The sequence below is a fragment of the Benincasa hispida genome, chromosome 10, assembly GCF_009727055.1.
Source record: "Benincasa hispida cultivar B227 chromosome 10, ASM972705v1, whole genome shotgun sequence".
Classification (NCBI taxonomy): Eukaryota; Viridiplantae; Streptophyta; class Magnoliopsida; order Cucurbitales; family Cucurbitaceae; genus Benincasa; species Benincasa hispida.
Genome location: NC_052358.1, coordinates 36,997,699 through 37,015,822, shown reverse-complemented (window position 1 = coordinate 37,015,822; position 18,124 = coordinate 36,997,699). Strand labels below are relative to the sequence as shown.

The window sequence follows — 18,124 nt, the reverse complement described above, 5'->3', positions numbered from 1 at the left end:
ATCAAACTTTAAAAGGGATTAAATTAATTTAAATTAAATTTATAAAACTGATTAAATTGTTAGTGTAGAACTACCATGAATATAGAAGAAGATTTATTCATGAATAGCCAACAAGTTAAATTAAACTTAGATAAGCGAGACATCTGAAGAGCTTCATTAATTAAACTTATAAAAGGGATTCATTGCCAACAAGTTAAATTAAAAGCGAGATGAGCGACAGCGAGATGTGCTAGAGCGAGATGAGCGACAGCGAGATGAGCGTAAGTGAGATGAGCATAAGTGAGATGTGCGTAAGCGAGATGAGTGATAGCGAGATGCGCGAGAGCGAGAAGTTTCCAGAATGGTTCAAGAATAGCCCAACTCTAGTAATCAAACTTATAAAGCGAGATATCTGAAGAGATTTATGAATAGACAAACTCTAGTAATCAAACTCATAAGCAAGACATTAGAAATTTCCAGAATGACAAGTGGCACATAAAAAATTACAGTTTTGAGGATTAAGGTGGCACATAGAATGCTACAGTTACGTAGACAAATGGCGTTTACACAATTACAAAGACAAGTGGCACATAGACAACTACAATCGACCGAAATTTAAATCATTTGTATTAGAGTCAATGGGTCGCCCGGTCGTCAGCGGTTCACTGCAGTTTTGCCGATTATGCCCGTAGTTCCCACACCTACCACATTTTATTTGTCTGCATTTTTCTCCTCTTTATGGTATTCTTTGTACTCTTCGCCGCCCGACCTGTACCACTCTTCTAGGAGGTGCAATATGTTTTTCCACATATCTCGGAGGTCTCTTCCATTCAGATATGTAACCGAGTGGATTTACAGGCTCTGCATAAGCAGCCATGAGGAAGTCAACGCTATAAAATGGACTGCACAAACCATGGATGGGGATGTTTTCTTCTCGCGCAGCCACAATCGTATGAGAACATGAGATACCGAGTGAGTCAAATTTCTTGCATATGCATTCCTTCATATGGAGGTTCACAATACCGTCCAATCGATTGTCCCGCACATGGATCCTATAACAATCAATCGGCTCAACTCGATATCGTCTGCCTTTGTCACACTCAGTTGCTAATCGGTTTTCACAGTAGTCCGAGTGTGACGTCGTTCGAGATGTCCAATAATTTCTCCATTCATAAAACCATGACTGGATGAGGCCTCGAACGTGTTCCAACAAGCACATTATGGGCAGCTGTCGATATTCTTTGGTCAATGAATTGAAACACTCTGCACTATTGGACGTCATGTTATCGTATCTTCGTTCTGTTTGGTAAACACGCACCCACTTTTCAAGACCAATATCCTCCAAATATCTCGATACTGCACCATTTCGAAGAGTACGTAGTTGGTCCCAGTGTGCTTGGAACTCTGACATGCGAAATGCCCTAGCTGCATCCTTGAACATCCCAACAATCGTGTTGTTCTTAAAGTTCGAAAGAATATTATTTTTTAGGTGGTAGGTGCACAATCCATGAAATGTTGTGGGAAAAACTACACGAATGGCATTGCCAATAGATACCGCTCGATCGGACACAAACACCAAGTTAGAAGGTTCTCCAATGGCACACTTCAAGTTCGACATAAACCACTTCCAAGCTCGATCAATTTCATTGTCCATTATGGCATATGCTAGTGGATAAACTTGGTTGTTTCCATCCATGGAGACGCCGACCAACATGGTCCCTTTGTATTTTCATTTCAGATGCAATCCATCAACAATTATCATCGGCCGACAACTTGAAAAACCTCTAATACAAGGTCCTAATGCCATAAACATATACTTGAAATGGACATCATTTTCAAAGATTTCAAACCTTGTACCTGGATTCTCCATCTTTAACGCTTCACCATATGCATGTAAAACAGCGTAAGACTCTTCTGGAGTACCCCTGGCGAGAGCATAAGCGGTTTCCCTTGCACGCCACGCCTTATCGTAATTTATGTTTACGTCGTACTCTCTCCTCATATCCTCGACAATGTGACGAGGTTTATAAACACGTCCTATGCTTGTAAACTTGTCTTTGATTAGTTCACCAACTACCGTAGTCGTTGCTTGTCTATGGTCATGATTTAAAATTCCAATAGAATATATGTGCAATCGCATATACTTCATGATCTTAAATATGGCATAAATCCTCCTGATCTCTCAATAACAGCCACTGTAGGTCTATGCACCTCTAAAGGACCACGGTCTATAGAATTTAATCCTTCTGATCTCTCATTATCGACCACGAAAGAATCACGCTCTTCTGAAGGACCACAATCCATAAAATTCAAGCCTGCTAATCTCTCATTACCAGGCACAGGTCTGTTACATTGAGTTTCTCTTTCCAAGTCCACTGCACGGATGCTGTTGCTGTCTATTGATAATGTTGATGGTTGAGTTTTCATAAATAATGAGATATCACCCTCTTCTCAATTAAGCTCATATGATGCCTCGTATTGTCTATCTACACCTATACAATCATCACTTATATTCACATTTTCATCACGGTATGATTTTAGTGTTACATATATCTGAATTGTAGAAAGATCGTCCCGACAAAGAACGAAGTCAACATCACCATCATTTTGTATGTAGTGTGGAGGGGCTTCAAAGTCAAGCTTATATTTAACTCTCATAACAACATCAAACTCTAAGCAACTTACATTTGCAATCCTATAAACGTGAGCTTTAAGTTCTTCATACTTCAAGGTAGTAGGCACTACGATTCCTATTAGCTCACCTCCAACATACAAATTTTGGTTCTCATCCCAATGACCTCCTTATCGAATTAGTACACACTTTCGTGTCATCCTACAAAGCAAGAGAACATTTTTTATTAAGCAGATGGTGATACACATGGATCTCTCTCGCTGTCGCTCCCACACCTCTCGCTCTCTTGTCTCTCGCTCTCGCACTTCTCGTTGTCACTCAAGCTCATTCTATCGCTGTCGCTCAAGCCCACTCTCTCACTATCGCTCAATGTCGCTCTCTCCACCTTTCTCTTTGTCCCTCTTTCTCACACTCTTTTCGTTATGCTATTTTACAATGTTCATACATATCTGTTTTGAGACCACGTTTCTACAAACACCAATGAGACCAAGTTCAAGAAAAGTCTATTCCGTTCTGAAACCCCATTTTGAAAACTCCGTTTGGTTTAGAAAAACTTCGCTCTGGAAAACCTCGTTCAATAAATCTCCATTCAACATAATGACAGTTCAAATGAAGTTTAGATTTTAAAGAATACACCATTTTTTTGTTAACGATTTTAAGTTGTAGACAGATTTCGTGAAAATTGTCAAATCAATCGTATAGTGACAAACAATCACATCACGATGGAAGATGAACAGACAGCGAGAGCGAGATTAGGGAAGCGAGAGCGAGAGGGTTATCCGGGGCAATTTTTATAATCTATTCCCGTGATGACGTAAGCAGATGGTCAATTGACATTATTTTTTAAAAATAGGTCATTTGACATTTTGGACCCTAAAATTGAGTTATCCGTACAATTTTTCCTACTACTTTCTCATAAACAACGTCACTTGACGTTGTGGGCTGTTGAGGCCAATGCTTGAAAATGTTGCAATAATGTTAGTAACATGGCAACAATTTCACTTTAGTATAGAACTATTATTTCCATTTTTAGGTTATTCCACTCAATTCTCCTTCCATTTTTTTCCTATTTTTAGTCATTTCATTTAGTTTTTCCTTGTAATCAAGCTCCATGACGATGGGTCTTGGCGATATGGCCCCAACAGGTTGTTAAGGATCGTTTCCAAACTTAGAAGATTCAATGTAAAACTTTTGAGGTTTGAACTTTAATGCTTACATTTTTAGTCATCGTTTTGACTCTTTCGTATGTGTTATTAAATAAGTTGATGCCCTAGTCATTGATGCATATCTAATAACTAAAAAACTTTGCATAATTCGTAAATGTTGTGTATTGCCTAACAAGTAGTGAGAATTAAATTCATGTTTGCATGTGTTGGCTATCCAAAACTCATATTTTAATGACCAACCGAGAATTAAAGAGAAATCAATTAAATTACACTCCACTACCCAATTGATTAATCGTTGCAGTAGAACCATTAATAATAATGCAGAGTTCCTCTACTTGTACTAAAGACTAGTTACTCTGTTTACATTGAGTTCCTTCCTACGTATTATGACCAGTGGATGGAGATTTCTCATGCCGATACAACTCATTCATATACAAGTTTTAGTAAATGGGACTTGTTAAGCCCATGATGATTTTCAAAGCAAATGTTTTAAAGTACTATTGATTTTCAACATTTTCAAGCTTCATAGTAGTATATGAAAGAGGTTGTCCTACTTTATGGAATACCTACCTTAGTTGTCCGATAGCGACCCCATTTCACATCCTTTTTTTTTTCTTTTTTTTTTTGGCAATTAGAGATTCATTTAGAGTTTAGTACAACCTTTCATATGCAGACCAATGGTCAAATTGAGTATTTGAACTAAACTTAAGAGGACCTATTACGCCGCTTGCGCATGACTTTTTACACAATTGGAATTTCCACTTACAAGTTACATCTTACATCATACCATATCAAATGTAAAATAGAAAAAACGAATTCCTCGATAGCTATAAAGGATTAACATACAAAATTACAAGAAAACATGACATTGAAAAGAAGCCATAGATAACAGCAGGAAATATCTTCCAATTAAGCACCTTTTCCTTTCATGTTACATATCAGACACAGACCAAAGATATGCTTCCCTTTCTGTAGCTCGTTTCTCGTTCATCCTCTTGAACATTTGTTTCTCAAATCCTACGAGAAAAACCAATTAAACGATGTAAGAACTAAAAACGTTGATGCAAGATAAGAACATAGAGTCAGACAGCTGTGTTTGATGTTTTTCAAGCACATTGCAGTTAAAAAGAGAATACAAAGGTCCGACTGATTTCTTAAATTATATATTTTGACTCTTGACTCAAATTACTTTTAAATTAAGTCCAACACTAAAAAGTTTAAAATATACCACTTAACTATTAGATATTCCAAAATCGTCCTTACGATCTTCACTAATCAAATATATATTGTTGAAGGATCAACTTGTAAATACATATGTAGTTTATCTGAACATTATCCTATTTATGTATAACTTAGATGGAAAAATTGAAATCTAAACTACAAATGAAGGGACCAAACTGTAACATACATGCAAATGCCACTCCAGACTCAAAAATTTGGAACTCTCAAAAGTTTCAAGTACAGATATATTTGAACAAAAACTATAATTTAACCTATTTTTATTATTTCAGACACTGAGCAATAATACAGAAATGAACTAACCGTTACTACGATCGACCCCATCCCAGTGTCTTCCTGGTCTTATACCATATCGATTAGGTGCAGCATCCAATCCTCTTTTTAGCCAGCTGTGAGGTGGAATTTCCTGAGGAATGATGAACCCTGATTCCTTCATCTTCTCGCTGTCTCCTAGATCAGGAAGAGCCATCTCAGATTGTCTTTTCTGCAATGTGTGCAAAAAGGTCAAACCTACTATCAATTCTTCAACTTCAACACATTTTACTATTTTAGAATTTCAATTAATTACCTTCACCAAATGTGCCATAGGATCACCCCATCTCAGTCTATCCCTCAACATTGAGTCAAGTTCTGCATCATTCCTGAAAGCAATTTGGCAGACATTAAAGTAGTCTCATAAAAGTACAGAAAAAATTTACATTTGGATTCAACCTTCAACAATCCGGACATTGGGAAATCTCTAACAATTATGGATAGGAAATAAAATGAAAGACAGCAATGATACTGAAAATAAAATGGTAAGAGTTTCCATTCAAAAATGATAAACCATTCAACGTGCAGGTAATAGAGGCACACAGGTAATAAAAGTGTATCCTTCCAATTTTATTTGATATCCAAGTACAGATAAACCTAAAATACAAGAGTACTCAGTTTTACCTTGACCGTGCAAATGGTCTATCCTTCTCAAGTTCTAATTCCATAAGTTCAGCTTCTGCTTCTCGTTTTTGAGCTAAACCCTTGCCCCATTCCAACTTTATCTCCTGTGGAGGAAGACCAACATCACAAGCAGCGACAATGAGATTTGACAAAAGCATAGGTTATGATAAGAACTTTATCTCCTGAGAAGTAAATAATCAAATGCGCCAAAACAAAATTTTAATTTATGATAATAACTCTTGAAGTACCTTGGGCTTTTCTTCTTTTTTCCCTCGTGCTTTTAAGAATTCCTCTTTTGAAATGCGATCTCCTGTAATGTTTTGAAGTATGAGGTATATTGTATAACTTAATGCCAAATTTTCTACAAGATAAAGAAAAGTGAGATGTTGATTGCCTTACCTTTAATCTTGTCACGGTACACAGGTTCCGCATTACCACTTGCCGAAGGATTCATCTCTTTAAACCTAGAAAGAGAAAAAAGGTTATTCCACCGTACCATTTGTAAATCCAGTTAGAAAGCACAAGAATATTTCACCATAAACCATACCACATATCTCATGGAAAAGCAAACTCATTGAAACGGAACCAAATGTAATTGCATTGTATTCAACCAACAAGCTTGACTAAACTCTTTAACTTACCGAAGGGTCATGCTTCTGGTGTGCTACATAGTTCTCTGTAATTACTATTATAATGTAATTAATTTTAGTTAAAAGGTTTTTTTTAGTTTTTTTTCCTTTAAAAAAAAGTTAAAAGGCCCTTTTTGGTAATGTTTTGGAGTCTTCAAACTTTACCCAAGCTGAAGTTCTTATAATAGGGGAATGATGTTTTTACTACCCTACCACATAACAAGTTTTCAGCGTTTAACCCCGACAAACATAGAGGGCTCATTGATTCTAAATTTCACAAAATAAACATAAAATAAATACAAAGAGGTCACTAGGCTAAATGGCTTTAAAGAACATGTTTCTCTGATCATTGCAACAGCCACTTGATGAGAGTTTGAAGCCATGGTCAAAAGCAAACCATAGTCTCTCCATCTTGAAGCACAAATAGACATGGCATTGACTTATAAAACTTCATGAAGGGAACCTATGGAAATATGAACAAACACCACCCAAAAAAAAAAGTTATCCAAATTCCAAAATACGTTCATTTTTTGTGACATTTGTATGTTGTGGTCATAGCTCATGGGACATCCTATATCATTCACAATCATCCATCCAATATTCTTATCAAAATGGCAGAAAAAGAAGATAATTAGGATGGAGGAAAAATTCTTAGACAGAAGTGATAATTTAACCCAGAATCTTTTAAAGGAAAATGATGTAAAGTTCCTGCCATCACAAGAACATCCTTACCTCGTCCAGTCCTCTTTGTTAGTTTTAGACATTTCTTCCCCAAACTCTTGCTGAGTAAGCAAACCAGTCTTGCGTGCCTGTTTGAAAGAGACTGAGACTGGTAGTGCTTTTTGCTGTTTCCTACGTGGAGAAAGATCTGCCAGCAGTTCTGGTGAAGCATCAGTAACATGGTTCCGTGAAGGCTTATCTGAAAGTGATCGATCCCCCCTCACATCCTTCCTTTGTTTCCTTGGAGGTGAAAGATCAGGCCCACGCGATATATATGCATCATCTGCATAATCTGAGGTTCTGCGTCGAGGAAGAGAAAGGTCAGATAACCCTGCAGCCTTGTGGTTTCCCCCTAAACTTGCTTTAGATGCCTGCCTATCAGATCTACGAGGGGGTGACATGTCAGATTGTGGAGAAACAGAGTGTGTATGAGTTACATCAGGTTCTGGTGAGGGAGTATGGTAGCGTTTCCTTCGCTGTCGTGGAGGTGATAAATCTATATCTTCTTGTGCACAATCCATATGCTCTGGGATAGCTCCTTGTAAATGTGTGTCTCTATAAACATTCTGCTTTTGTGGTGGTGAAGAACTTGGAGGATAAATAGAATTTGTAGGATTTTCATCATGTTCAAGTGAGCTAGGATGTTGCCTCTGCCTTCTTCGTGGAGATGAAAAATCTTCACCTTCTTCACCAGACACTGGAGGCTTCAACTCATTCGATGGAGAAGGTGTATCATTCCGCACTCTTGTTCTACGAGGTGGAGACATATCAGAGTTCACCATGCTAGAATTTGCATGGTTTGGAGAGAGTGAAACCCAACCACTTCCATCTTCACTTATGGAATTATACGGTCGCTTGGCTTTTAGTTCTTCAAGCCTCCTCATTCTCTTAACCTCAATATCTTCATCAACTTGGGGCTCCTCATCTACATTATAGGAGAACGAGTATGTAAAAACAACAGCCAAAATTTCCAAAGGACAAAATAAAGACGTTCTTTTTTTTTTTGTTAAAACAACTGCTTTCATTGAGAAAAAATGAAAGAATAAGAATTTAAAAAAAAAAAAAAAAAAAAAAAATAAAAAAAAAAAAAAAAAAAAAAAGCCCACCAAGACAGTGTATCTAAAGGAAGGGATTCCAGCTAAGTAAAATGTTACCTATAGAATAATTACAAAAAAGCTTCGAAACAGAAGCCCAAAGTGAAACATGAAATCTTACTAAGGACCAAACCTCACAAGGGTCCCTTTCCCTACCCTACCTCTAAACACTCTATCATTCCTCTCCCCCAAATATCTCAAACAATTGCACACACCCCAGTGAGCCACAAAAAAAAATAAACACATTCATAAACAACACTGATACTTTACCCGTTGAATTATCAGCATTATCCTCTTCTATAATTATTGGCTTTTGCCAGATAGGATCTTCATCAACGACTAGAACACCTAGAGCATTTGGTTTGGTTGCTGCTGTTGTCCTCTTCTTTTTCTTCTTCTTTTTCTTATCCTCCTCAGTGTTACTTTCATAGCGCTTAAGATATTCCTTAAGGGACTTTGATTTTGCAGACATCATTCAATCCCCAGAACCTGCATACTATAATTAATCAAGTCCAAGTACATGATACCAAAAATAGAAAAGCATTCAAAGACCATACAATTAGAAAAAAATGCAAAAAGATATATCACAAGGAAGATATGGCAAATTGGGGCCTAAAAAAAAGGAAATCCTTTTAGCCTAAACTTCAAGGCCAAAACATTTGAAACTTTCCTTCTTAGTCTTGCCTCCAAGGCCAAATCATTTAAAACTTTTCATAAAAACATTTATGGAGTCATGCTCCAAATTGGATTTGGGAAATTCAAATTATAACAGCACATTGGCTAATGACAATGTGGACAAATCTAATGTTCCGAATTTGATTAAGTTGTATGATTATTTGAAAATCAAATTCCCAGTCTCCGATTAAGCAGATTGTGTTTCTCTTCTTATATTGCGTCAGTATAACTTCTCATCTATTATTGCCATTAGTGGGTGTCAAATGTATGAAATTACTTCACCTCGCCCTCGAAAGAGTTGATTTTTTTTCTGTCAGTAAGTATTCGGGTTCAATTGATGAAATTTTAATCTTAGAATATCAGAGGTTCTTGCAGCAACAAGGTCAGAAATTCCCAACGAGCACTCACCCAAGAACAGAGCATGGCTCTGATGAATTTTTTTTTTTTGTACCCAAGGGCAAATTACAGTACAAGTAATCAAGAAGAACAATAATGAAAATACCAAGAAGAACAAGCAAACCAGCACTTTCCAGAAGGCTGGAAATCCTCTTCCTACGAGCCAAGCTTGATTACAAAATGCCTACCACACCCTTTTGCCAAAACCTCTCTTAAACCCTTCATTCTTCATGGTCCCCTCCAATCCTTCAACAAACTCCACCTGCGTGGTCCCTATCAACCAAACTAACTCTACCTCCTTTATTGATATTTTCTTCTATAATTCCCTTTCTACCCTTCTGTTCATATGTGTGTATAATTGGAGGCCTTACACAATCCCCTCTCTCTAGTGTAGCAACCACACCCATCACCTTCCCACGAGAGGGATTCCTATCACTAGTGATGTAATCATTGCTAAGGCTCTAGTTTCTTCCATTCCAGAGACTCCTTCTTCCTTGAATCATTTTGCAATGCTTGTGTGAATACTATCGTTCGTGCATGTGACCCATTTCCCACCACACACTAAATCAACCGAGAGAAAGAGGGAAACTAAGCAGAAATCTTTATCCACAAGTTCTTGAATGTGCTTTTAACCCAACCCAACATCCAATTCAAAAGGATGAAGACTATACTTGCTTGTGATAATCCGAGACCACAAGGAAAAGGACTCGAGTGGAGCAAGTGAGCTCTTTTGCCTTCCTCCACACCTTCCCACAGAAAATCCCTCATAAGTTTCTCCAGGCTCTTGCACATCCAACATGGGGATCTAAAAAGAGAGGAAGTAGAAGGGTGTTAAGAATCCTCACACCTGCAAGCAGAAATTCCCAACAAACACCACAAACTTCCAAGGAACAGAGCTCAACTCTGGTTATTTTATTTATAAACCACCAAAGAAGTTCAGATGAGAAAATAAGAGAACTCAGAAGAAAAAAAATGAAAATAAACGTTCACCAACACTTTCAAGAGGGTTGGAATCCTCCCCCAAGCAAGGCTTGATCAATTCCAAAAGATACCTCCCCCCCTACCTATCATCTCCCCTTCTTNTCTCCCCTTCTTAAACCCCTTTTCCTCACCCCCGGTCCCCACCCTTCTAACAAACGCCCTAACAAATTTTCCCTTAATCCCCCTTATCTTCCATAATTACCTTCCTGCCCCTGCATTTTAAAGTATTTATAATCGGGGGTCTTACAATACCCCCCGGTTTTCTAGTCACCTTGTCCTCAAGGTGGAATTGAGGGTATTGTTGCTTCATACCTTCCACGTCTTCCCAAGTTGCTTCACTCTCTTAGTAATTTCTCCATTTGACTAACCATTCTTCCCTCATCATCTCAATATTCCAGCGGACGCCTCGAATTTCCTCTGGAATCAACTGCAATTCAAAATCATCATATAGGTCTGGAGGTTGAGTCTGCACTTGCACTCCTTTGCCAATGCACTTTTTCAGTTGCGAAACATGGAAAACGACATGAATCCTTGCTTCCACTAGTAGTTCTAACCGATAAGCCACTGCCCCAACTTGCTCCACCACTTTATATGGTCCATAGAACCTTGGGACGAACTTCTCACACCGTCGCCGGGCTAACGTACGTTGCCTATATGGTCTAAGCTTGAGGAAAACTAGATCCCCTACTTCATACTTGACGTCTCTCTGACGTTGGTCAGCATAATGCTTCATCCTTTCATCCTTTCCTAAGCTAGATTCAAATGTTCCTTCAAAGTAACTAAGGCTCTATCCTTTTCTATTAACTGTTGTTCCAAGGTATCGTTGGTTGTCTTTCGATCACCATAAGAAACTAAGAGTGGAGCGGGCCTCCCAAAAACAGCAGTGTATGGGGGTCATGTTAATGGAGCCATGGAAAGTGGTATTATACCAATATTCAGCCCAAGGGGTAGAGTTATAACATTGCTTTGGCTGTTTTAAGGTAAGTTTCCACACAATGATTGACTCGTTTGACTTGTCCATCTGTTTGGGAGTGGAAAGTCGCACTTCTCTTCAATGCCACATTGTGGATAGTGCACAACTCTACCCAGAAACTGCTAACCAATATCTTGCCCCTATCTGATACAATTGATCTGTGAAACCCATGATGGCAAACAATTTACCAAATAAACACTTCAGCCACTTTTTTTGTTGTGTACGGGTGACTCAGAGGAATGAAGTGGGCATATTTAGTTTACCTATCGACCACCACCATTAATGAATCCTTCCTATGTGATTTAGGTAATCCTTCTATGAAATCCATACAGATATGTTCCCACACCTTGTCCAATATTGGTAATGGTTGAAGCAACTCGGTGGAGGCCAAGGACTCATTCTTATTCTTTTGACAAATCAAGCATTCAGATACATGCCTCTTGACATCTTCCTTCATTCCCTTCCAATATAGCTCCCATAACAACCTTTTATAAGTACGTAAGTAGCCCTAGTGCCCCCCAACACTAAGTCATGAAAGGTTGATAACAGGGTCGGTATATAAACTGTGTTTTTGGATACAACCAGCCTACCTTTGTAGAATAACACACCTTGTGACATAGAAAATTTCTTGACGCTAGAAGGATCCTTTTCTAGTTTTTCTCGAATTGCTTGTAGGTCCTCATCTGACATAACCTCCTGCTGTATAACCTGCACGTCAATCAGAGAGGGGGCAACCAAAGTCATCAACTCAATAGGTGTTGGCATACAAGAAAGAGCATCTGCTACCTTATTGTTCAACCCCGATTGATAGATGATCTCGAAGTCATAGCCTAGTAGTTTGGTCAGCCATCTTTGATACTGAGGTTGAATCTCCCTTTGTTCCAATAAAAATTTGAGGGCCTTTTGATCAAAAAACATAGTGAACTTGTGCCCCAATAGATATGGTCTCCATTTTTGGACTGATAGAACCACTGCCATCAATTCCCACTCATAAATGGATTTTCCTTGCATGTGCATTGATAAAGCTTGGCTAAAATAAGCTACAAGTCGATGTTCTTGCACAAGTACCGCACCCAATCCCATGCCTGAGGCATCTATCTTTATAATGAAAGGAAGTTCAAAATTTGGAAGAGCTAATATCGGAAATGTCACCATGGCTTGCTTGAGTGCCTCAAATGCCTTTGTGACTTCTTCCGTCCATTTGAAGGAATCCTTATGCAATAATCTCATCAGTGGGGTCGCCATAGTCCCATAATCTTTCACAAATCTCCAATAATATCCAATGAAGCCCAAAAATCCCCTCAATTCAATTATATTCCTTGGAATCGGCCATTGCAACATAGCTTGTATCTTCTCCCCATCTGCTTCTACACCCTCTGTGGATACCCAATGCCCCAGGTATTGAATCCTCTGTTGGCCAAAGTGACATTTCTTCCAATTGGCGCACAATTGATTATCTCGCAAAACATTCATCACCATTCCCAAGTGTTTATATGAGTGTCCTCATCAGGACTATAAACTAAAATATCATTAAAAAACCAACACGCACCTTCTTAAGAATGGCCTGAAGTTTTGATTCATCAAAGATTGGAACATTGATGGGGCATTAGTCAATCCGAATGGCATCACCAAGAACTCATAGTGACCTTCATGAGTCTGGAAGGTCGTTTTCTCCATATCAGGTTCATACATTCGTATCTGATGGTAGCTTGGAGAATATTACCGACCCATAGAGTTCATCTAGCAGTTCCTCAATCATGGGTATTGGAAATTTATCAACCACTGTTATCTGGTTCAATTGCCGATAATCCATGCAAAATCGCCATTCCCCATCTTTCTTCTTGACTAACAGAACTGGGCTATAATAGGGACTATGGTTGGGTCATATAATCCCTACTGTCAACATTTCATTCACCAATTTTTCTATCTCATTTTTCTAATTGTGACTATATCAGTAAGGTCTCACATTCATTGGAGCTTCCTCCTCCTTAGTATAATTCCTAATTATTGCGTGATAACTCAGTCTCCTCCTCACCCTTAGATTCCGCTCTTCATTCATCCAATGGCTCGAGCTCCAGTTGCTGGAATTCCACCACAAATTCCATGTCATCCTCTTCCCAAGACTGAGTTAACACCTTCAGGGATACTTCCTGTGCTGTCAAGATCAGGTCTCCCTTCAATACAATTCTCTACTCCCCTGAGATAAAGGTCATCGTCAACGTTGGCCAATGTCATCATCAACATTGGCCAATGAACTTCCATATACCCCATATTGCATAACCAAATCATCCCTAATATCACATCACCCTTCCCAATTCCAAGGGAAGAAAATCCTCAGTGATGGTCAACTCTGGTAACACCACTGCCAGTGCCTTGCAGATCCCTTTTCCTCTAATCACATCCCCATTTCCCACTACGACCCCATAATTCGTTGTGTCCGTCTGGAGAATGTCTAGCTCTTTCACTAACTTCTGATGTATGAAATTGTGAGTGGCCCCACAGTCGATCATGACCACTACTTCCCTTCCCACCAACACTCCCTTGAGCTTCAGCATCCCCTTTCCAAACAAGCCCAAAATAGATCATAAAGCAATTTCAATGTTGTTTGCGACTCCCAACGTCTTCACTTTGGTTCCTCTATGACGATTTCAGCCAACTCCTCCTCTATGTCCTCCTCGTCTTGGAATATCAGCAAATTCAACTCCCATGTCTCTTTCGTTTTGCAACAATGGCTCGAGGAATATTTTTCGTCACAGCAAAAGCATAAACCCTTTTCCCTCCTCTCCTTTGCCTCCAAACCGGTTAACCTACAGAATGCTCTCTTCTTCCGCGTCAAGTCCTCCTTTTCAGGTATCAAGACACTCTTCATATTGGGCTTGCCTATCATTCCTCCTAGTGGTCTGAGCCCAACACCCCAAATTAGTGGGATTATTCCTTTTTGGGCTATAACTTGGGTTGGGCCCATCATCCCTCTCGTGAGCTACAAGGCCATGTTTCTATCACTAACGGCTTGGGCCTCTTTCGTACAGACGTCTAGCCCAACCAGATGACGACTAATGACTTCCACTTTAATGTCTGGTGCTAACCCATTGAGAAAAGTCTCCTCGAGCACCTCCCCAGCCGTCTCTAGTATAAGGGCAAGTCTCCTCGAGCACCTCCCCGACCGTCTTTAATATAGAGGCTGCGAACGTCTCAAAAATTTTTCAATAATCTTCGTATGCTCCTTCCTATTTGATTTGCAACAAACGGGACAAGAGAATACCTTCTTGGCTAGGGCGAAATTGCTCAAACATTCATCGCTTCAATTCATCCATGTCTAAATCGGTCTCCAGTTGTGAGACCATCTGAACCAATCTACGGCATCCGAGAAGAACGCGATGACGGCTACCTTGATCTTCTCTTCGTCGGTTAGGTCGTGGATCTCGAAAAAATGCTCCGCTCTATAGACCCAGGAGTCCAAATGCTTACCTGAGAACGTTGGCATTTCCAGTCAGTTATACTTACTACGATCAACCATCCCACCAATCGTCCGTGTCTAAGAGCTCTCGCCCTCATCTCCCTCTTTAGGTATCTTCAGCTTTTGAGAGCTTGCTATGATGGTCGATGTCTCCTTCTCTCGTGATTCCGCCAGGTATTGAACCGTCACCATTATTTTCTCCAAGCTCTTCTTCATTTCGTTCATCCCTTCCAACAGTTTAGCGATACTCCTCAAGTGTCCTTCAACTTTCTCTTCATCTCTCGTTTCTTCTCTGCTAAAGTCTTTCCCACGATTGATCGGCTCTGATACCAATTTGTTAGGAATCCTCACACCTGCAAACAGAAATTCCTAACAAACACCACAAACTTCGAAGGAATAGAGCTCAGCTCTGGTTATTTTATTTATAAACCTCCAAGGAAGAAGTACACATGAGAAAATAAGAGAACTCAGAAGAAAGAAATGAAAACAAATGTTCACCAGCACTTTCAAGAGGGTTGGAATCCTCTTCCCAAGCAAGGCTTGATCAATTCCAAAAGATACCTCCCCCTACCTATCGTCTCCCCTTCTTAAACCCCTTTTCCTCACCCCCCCCGGTCCCCACCCTTCTAACAAACTCCCTAACAAATTTTCCCTTAATCCCCTTTGTCCTCCGTAATTACCTTCCTGCCCTATATTTGTAAGTATTTATAATCGGGGGTCTTACAAAGGGAACCTCACTCAAAACCGACTTAGTTAAGGTGAGTCCCTCTCCTTTTGGAAAATAAATTTTCTTCCAAAAAGCTAAACTCTTTCTCACTTTATCCTCCACGAGATTCCAAAAAGACAAATGTCTCAAGTAATTACCCAAAAGGGAGCCCAAGATACGATATCATAAAGACTACCACCTCACAACCCACTAGATTGGCCTGGTCCCCCACCTTAACAAAATTGCTATTCAAACTCTAGATCTAACACTTACTTCTATTGATCTTAAGGCCCATGCTTCAAAGAAAGTAAGAATGTGGTTCACAATTAGAAATGACTCCTCCTTCCTCGAACAAAAGAATATAGTATCTTCCGCGAATAGGAGATGAGAGAGTCACCTTATTCTTACCCACTTCAAAGCCTTCAATGATCTTCCCTTGAACACACTTGGAAACCATTCTCAAAACATCCACCACGACAAGGAATAATAAAGGAGATAAGGGTTCCCTTGCCTAAGACCTCTTGAAGCAAGAATCTTACCCTTTGATCATCCATTTAAAAGGATAGAGAATTTAACTGACCTAACGCAGATCCAAAATTCATGATCTCCATTTATAGCCAAAGCCCTTCTTCTCTAAAGTTTTATTCAAGAAGTTCCAGATCAAGTGATCATAAGCTATTTCAAAACCATTCTTAAAAAAAATCCCTTCCTCCTTCCTATCCCTGTAATCCTATATGGCTTTTTGCCTCCCTGCTATAAAAGCCCCTCGGGAATCCATAATAGTCAAGGGAAAAACTTTTCTCAATCTATTGGCAAATAATTTAGCAAGAATCTTGCAAAGACTATTATAATAAAACTGATAGGCCTAGAATCCTTCACCTTTTGGTCTTTCTTAGGGATAAAACAAACAAAGGTTTCATTCCAAGTGCTATCCAGTATCCACAATATGTCTCTCAAAGAATTCCTCACAAACCTTAACCAAGTCTTCCTTGACAATGTCCCAATTATCCTGAAAGAAATTCAAGGAAAAGCCATCAAGAGCAGGAGACTTATTCCTAATCAGCCTGAACACCGCACTTCTAATTTCGAGGAGAAAGGGGCCACCAACCCAATCAATCCCATCAACAAAGGGCTTAGGAAGCACAATCAGGTCAGAGCTTCGTGAACAACCTTTAAAGCGGGCAAAAACAATTGGATCAATTTTAAAACATACTTTCAAAATCTTATAACAAATCACTATAGTCAAATCTATATTCTTTTTTTATATATAAAAACAACTTTCATTGAAAAAAAATTTGAAAGAAAGATATTTTGGAAGGATGTGAAGACTACTTACATCGATCAACAATCCTAAAGTTCTCAATCCACCATTCACTCCCTTGTTCAACTGTCGACTTCCTAGAAGTTCAAACAATAAAGAAAACGCATAAACGCTAGAACTCAGTTCGAAAACCTTAATTGAATTGAGTGTTCAAGAGGGATGTTCTTAGCCAAAAGTCGACCAAAGACCTCCATTAATCACTCCGAAATCAGTTCAATACTACAAAAAGAGAGTTTCTACAGGTTAAAGACATAGCATTCTTTACTCAAGTTCGAAAATAGACCGAAGTGTGTTAGTACTTATTAAACCTCAGTCGAACACTTTGAAACCGACCCAACCATAACAACAAATGAGTTCCAATGGTTCAGAATAACATTCCAACACTTAAATCCAATTTGAAAAGGAAAGGAATCTTACCGCAAAGGCCCCAAGCATTCGAAAACGTTCGAACTTGCAGATCTAAACAGTAAACGTATATGTGTAAACTAATTCGATGCCAATCCGAGTGTGGATAAACGCCCAAACTCGTCGAAACGCAGAGACACGCTGCTGCGAAGGCCTAGGCGAAGCCGTTCGAAGTGGTGCTCCCGTCGCAAGTCAGATTCGCGGGAGAACGTAAGCTTCAGTCAACAGAGCTGGTGCGTTCGCGTGGGTTTCTGCTCGCGTTAATCGCTGGAGGAAGCGGTCGTCGACGTGGTTTCGTGGGTATTGGCGTCAAGACAAGGGCGCTCAAGGGATCTGAGGTCGTCGGCACCAAGAAGCAGGTAGGTTTCGTCCTCTGAGAAGACTCACCGGCCGAGCTCGTAGTTTGTGGTCGCCGGCGAAGAACCGTGGGGGAGGGGTCGACGGCTGCAAGGGCAAGTGCGTGGCTTGGCGAAGAAGGTGAAGTCGACGCGGAGGGGTCCTGCGAGCGTGAGTTGATTAGCACACAGCGGTGAAACCGCAGAAGTGTGGGTTGATAAGTTATTTATTTTTTTATTTTTGAAAATGGTTGAATTCTTAATTAAATTCTAAAAATAAAAATAATGTTTAAAAGTTGACTTAGTTTACTAATGGTAAAAATAGATAATAAAAGAATAAATTTTGGTAAAAGTAGTATTTATGACCTTAATTTAAAAAAAAAAAGGTAAAAAAAAAAAACCTAATAGTTAATTGTGGGTTTAGTTTAATTAATCAAATCTTGGGTTTAATTATCACTTTTCCCCTTTTCTTCTTAAATT

The 18,124-nt window shown here is 39.3% G+C and overlaps 2 protein-coding genes across 5 annotated transcripts; both read right to left on the bottom strand.

Annotated features, from left to right (window-relative positions):
• Positions 1-715: 715 nt before the first annotated feature.
• On the bottom strand, positions 716-1,693 carry LOC120089049. The gene has a single exon (XM_039046481.1). The coding sequence runs from the start codon at positions 1,691-1,693 to the stop codon at positions 716-718; it is 978 nt and encodes a 325-aa protein (XP_038902409.1).
• A 2,688-nt stretch (positions 1,694-4,381) lies between these two features.
• LOC120088062 (BUD13 homolog) lies at positions 4,382-17,857 on the bottom strand. Of its 4 annotated transcripts, none has more exons than XM_039045099.1 (10): positions 17,322-17,857; positions 16,920-16,981; positions 8,666-8,891; positions 7,314-8,226; positions 6,352-6,416; positions 6,201-6,262; positions 5,953-6,056; positions 5,585-5,657; positions 5,320-5,500; positions 4,382-4,794 (listed from the first exon to the last, which is right to left on the bottom strand). In XM_039045099.1, exons 3-10 carry the CDS (start codon positions 8,868-8,870, stop codon positions 4,709-4,711), a joined length of 1,689 nt encoding a protein of 562 aa, XP_038901027.1. In that variant the 5' UTR covers positions 8,871-8,891; positions 16,920-16,981; positions 17,322-17,857; the 3' UTR covers positions 4,382-4,708. The 4 variants fall into 4 exon arrangements, with proteins under 4 accessions (XP_038901027.1, XP_038901026.1, XP_038901028.1 ...); XM_039045098.1 differs by having other exon boundaries at positions 8,666-8,884; XM_039045100.1 differs by lacking the exon at positions 16,920-16,981.
• Between the last annotated feature and the right edge of the window lie 267 nt (positions 17,858-18,124).

Coding starts and splice junctions, on each gene's coding strand:
- LOC120089049 (XM_039046481.1), bottom strand. CDS start 1,693: ATGTTGGTCGGCGTCTCCATGGATGGAAACAACCAAGTTTATCCACTA.
- LOC120088062 (XM_039045099.1), bottom strand. CDS start 8,870: ATGATGTCTGCAAAATCAAAGTCCCTTAAGGAATATCTTAAGCGCTAT. Junction 8,227..8,665: donor TAATGCTGATAATTCAACGG/GTAAAGTATCAG, acceptor CCTATAATGTAG/ATGAGGAGCCCCAAGTTGAT. Junction 6,263..6,351: donor GTACCGTGACAAGATTAAAG/GTAAGGCAATCA, acceptor AAAACATTACAG/GAGATCGCATTTCAAAAGAG.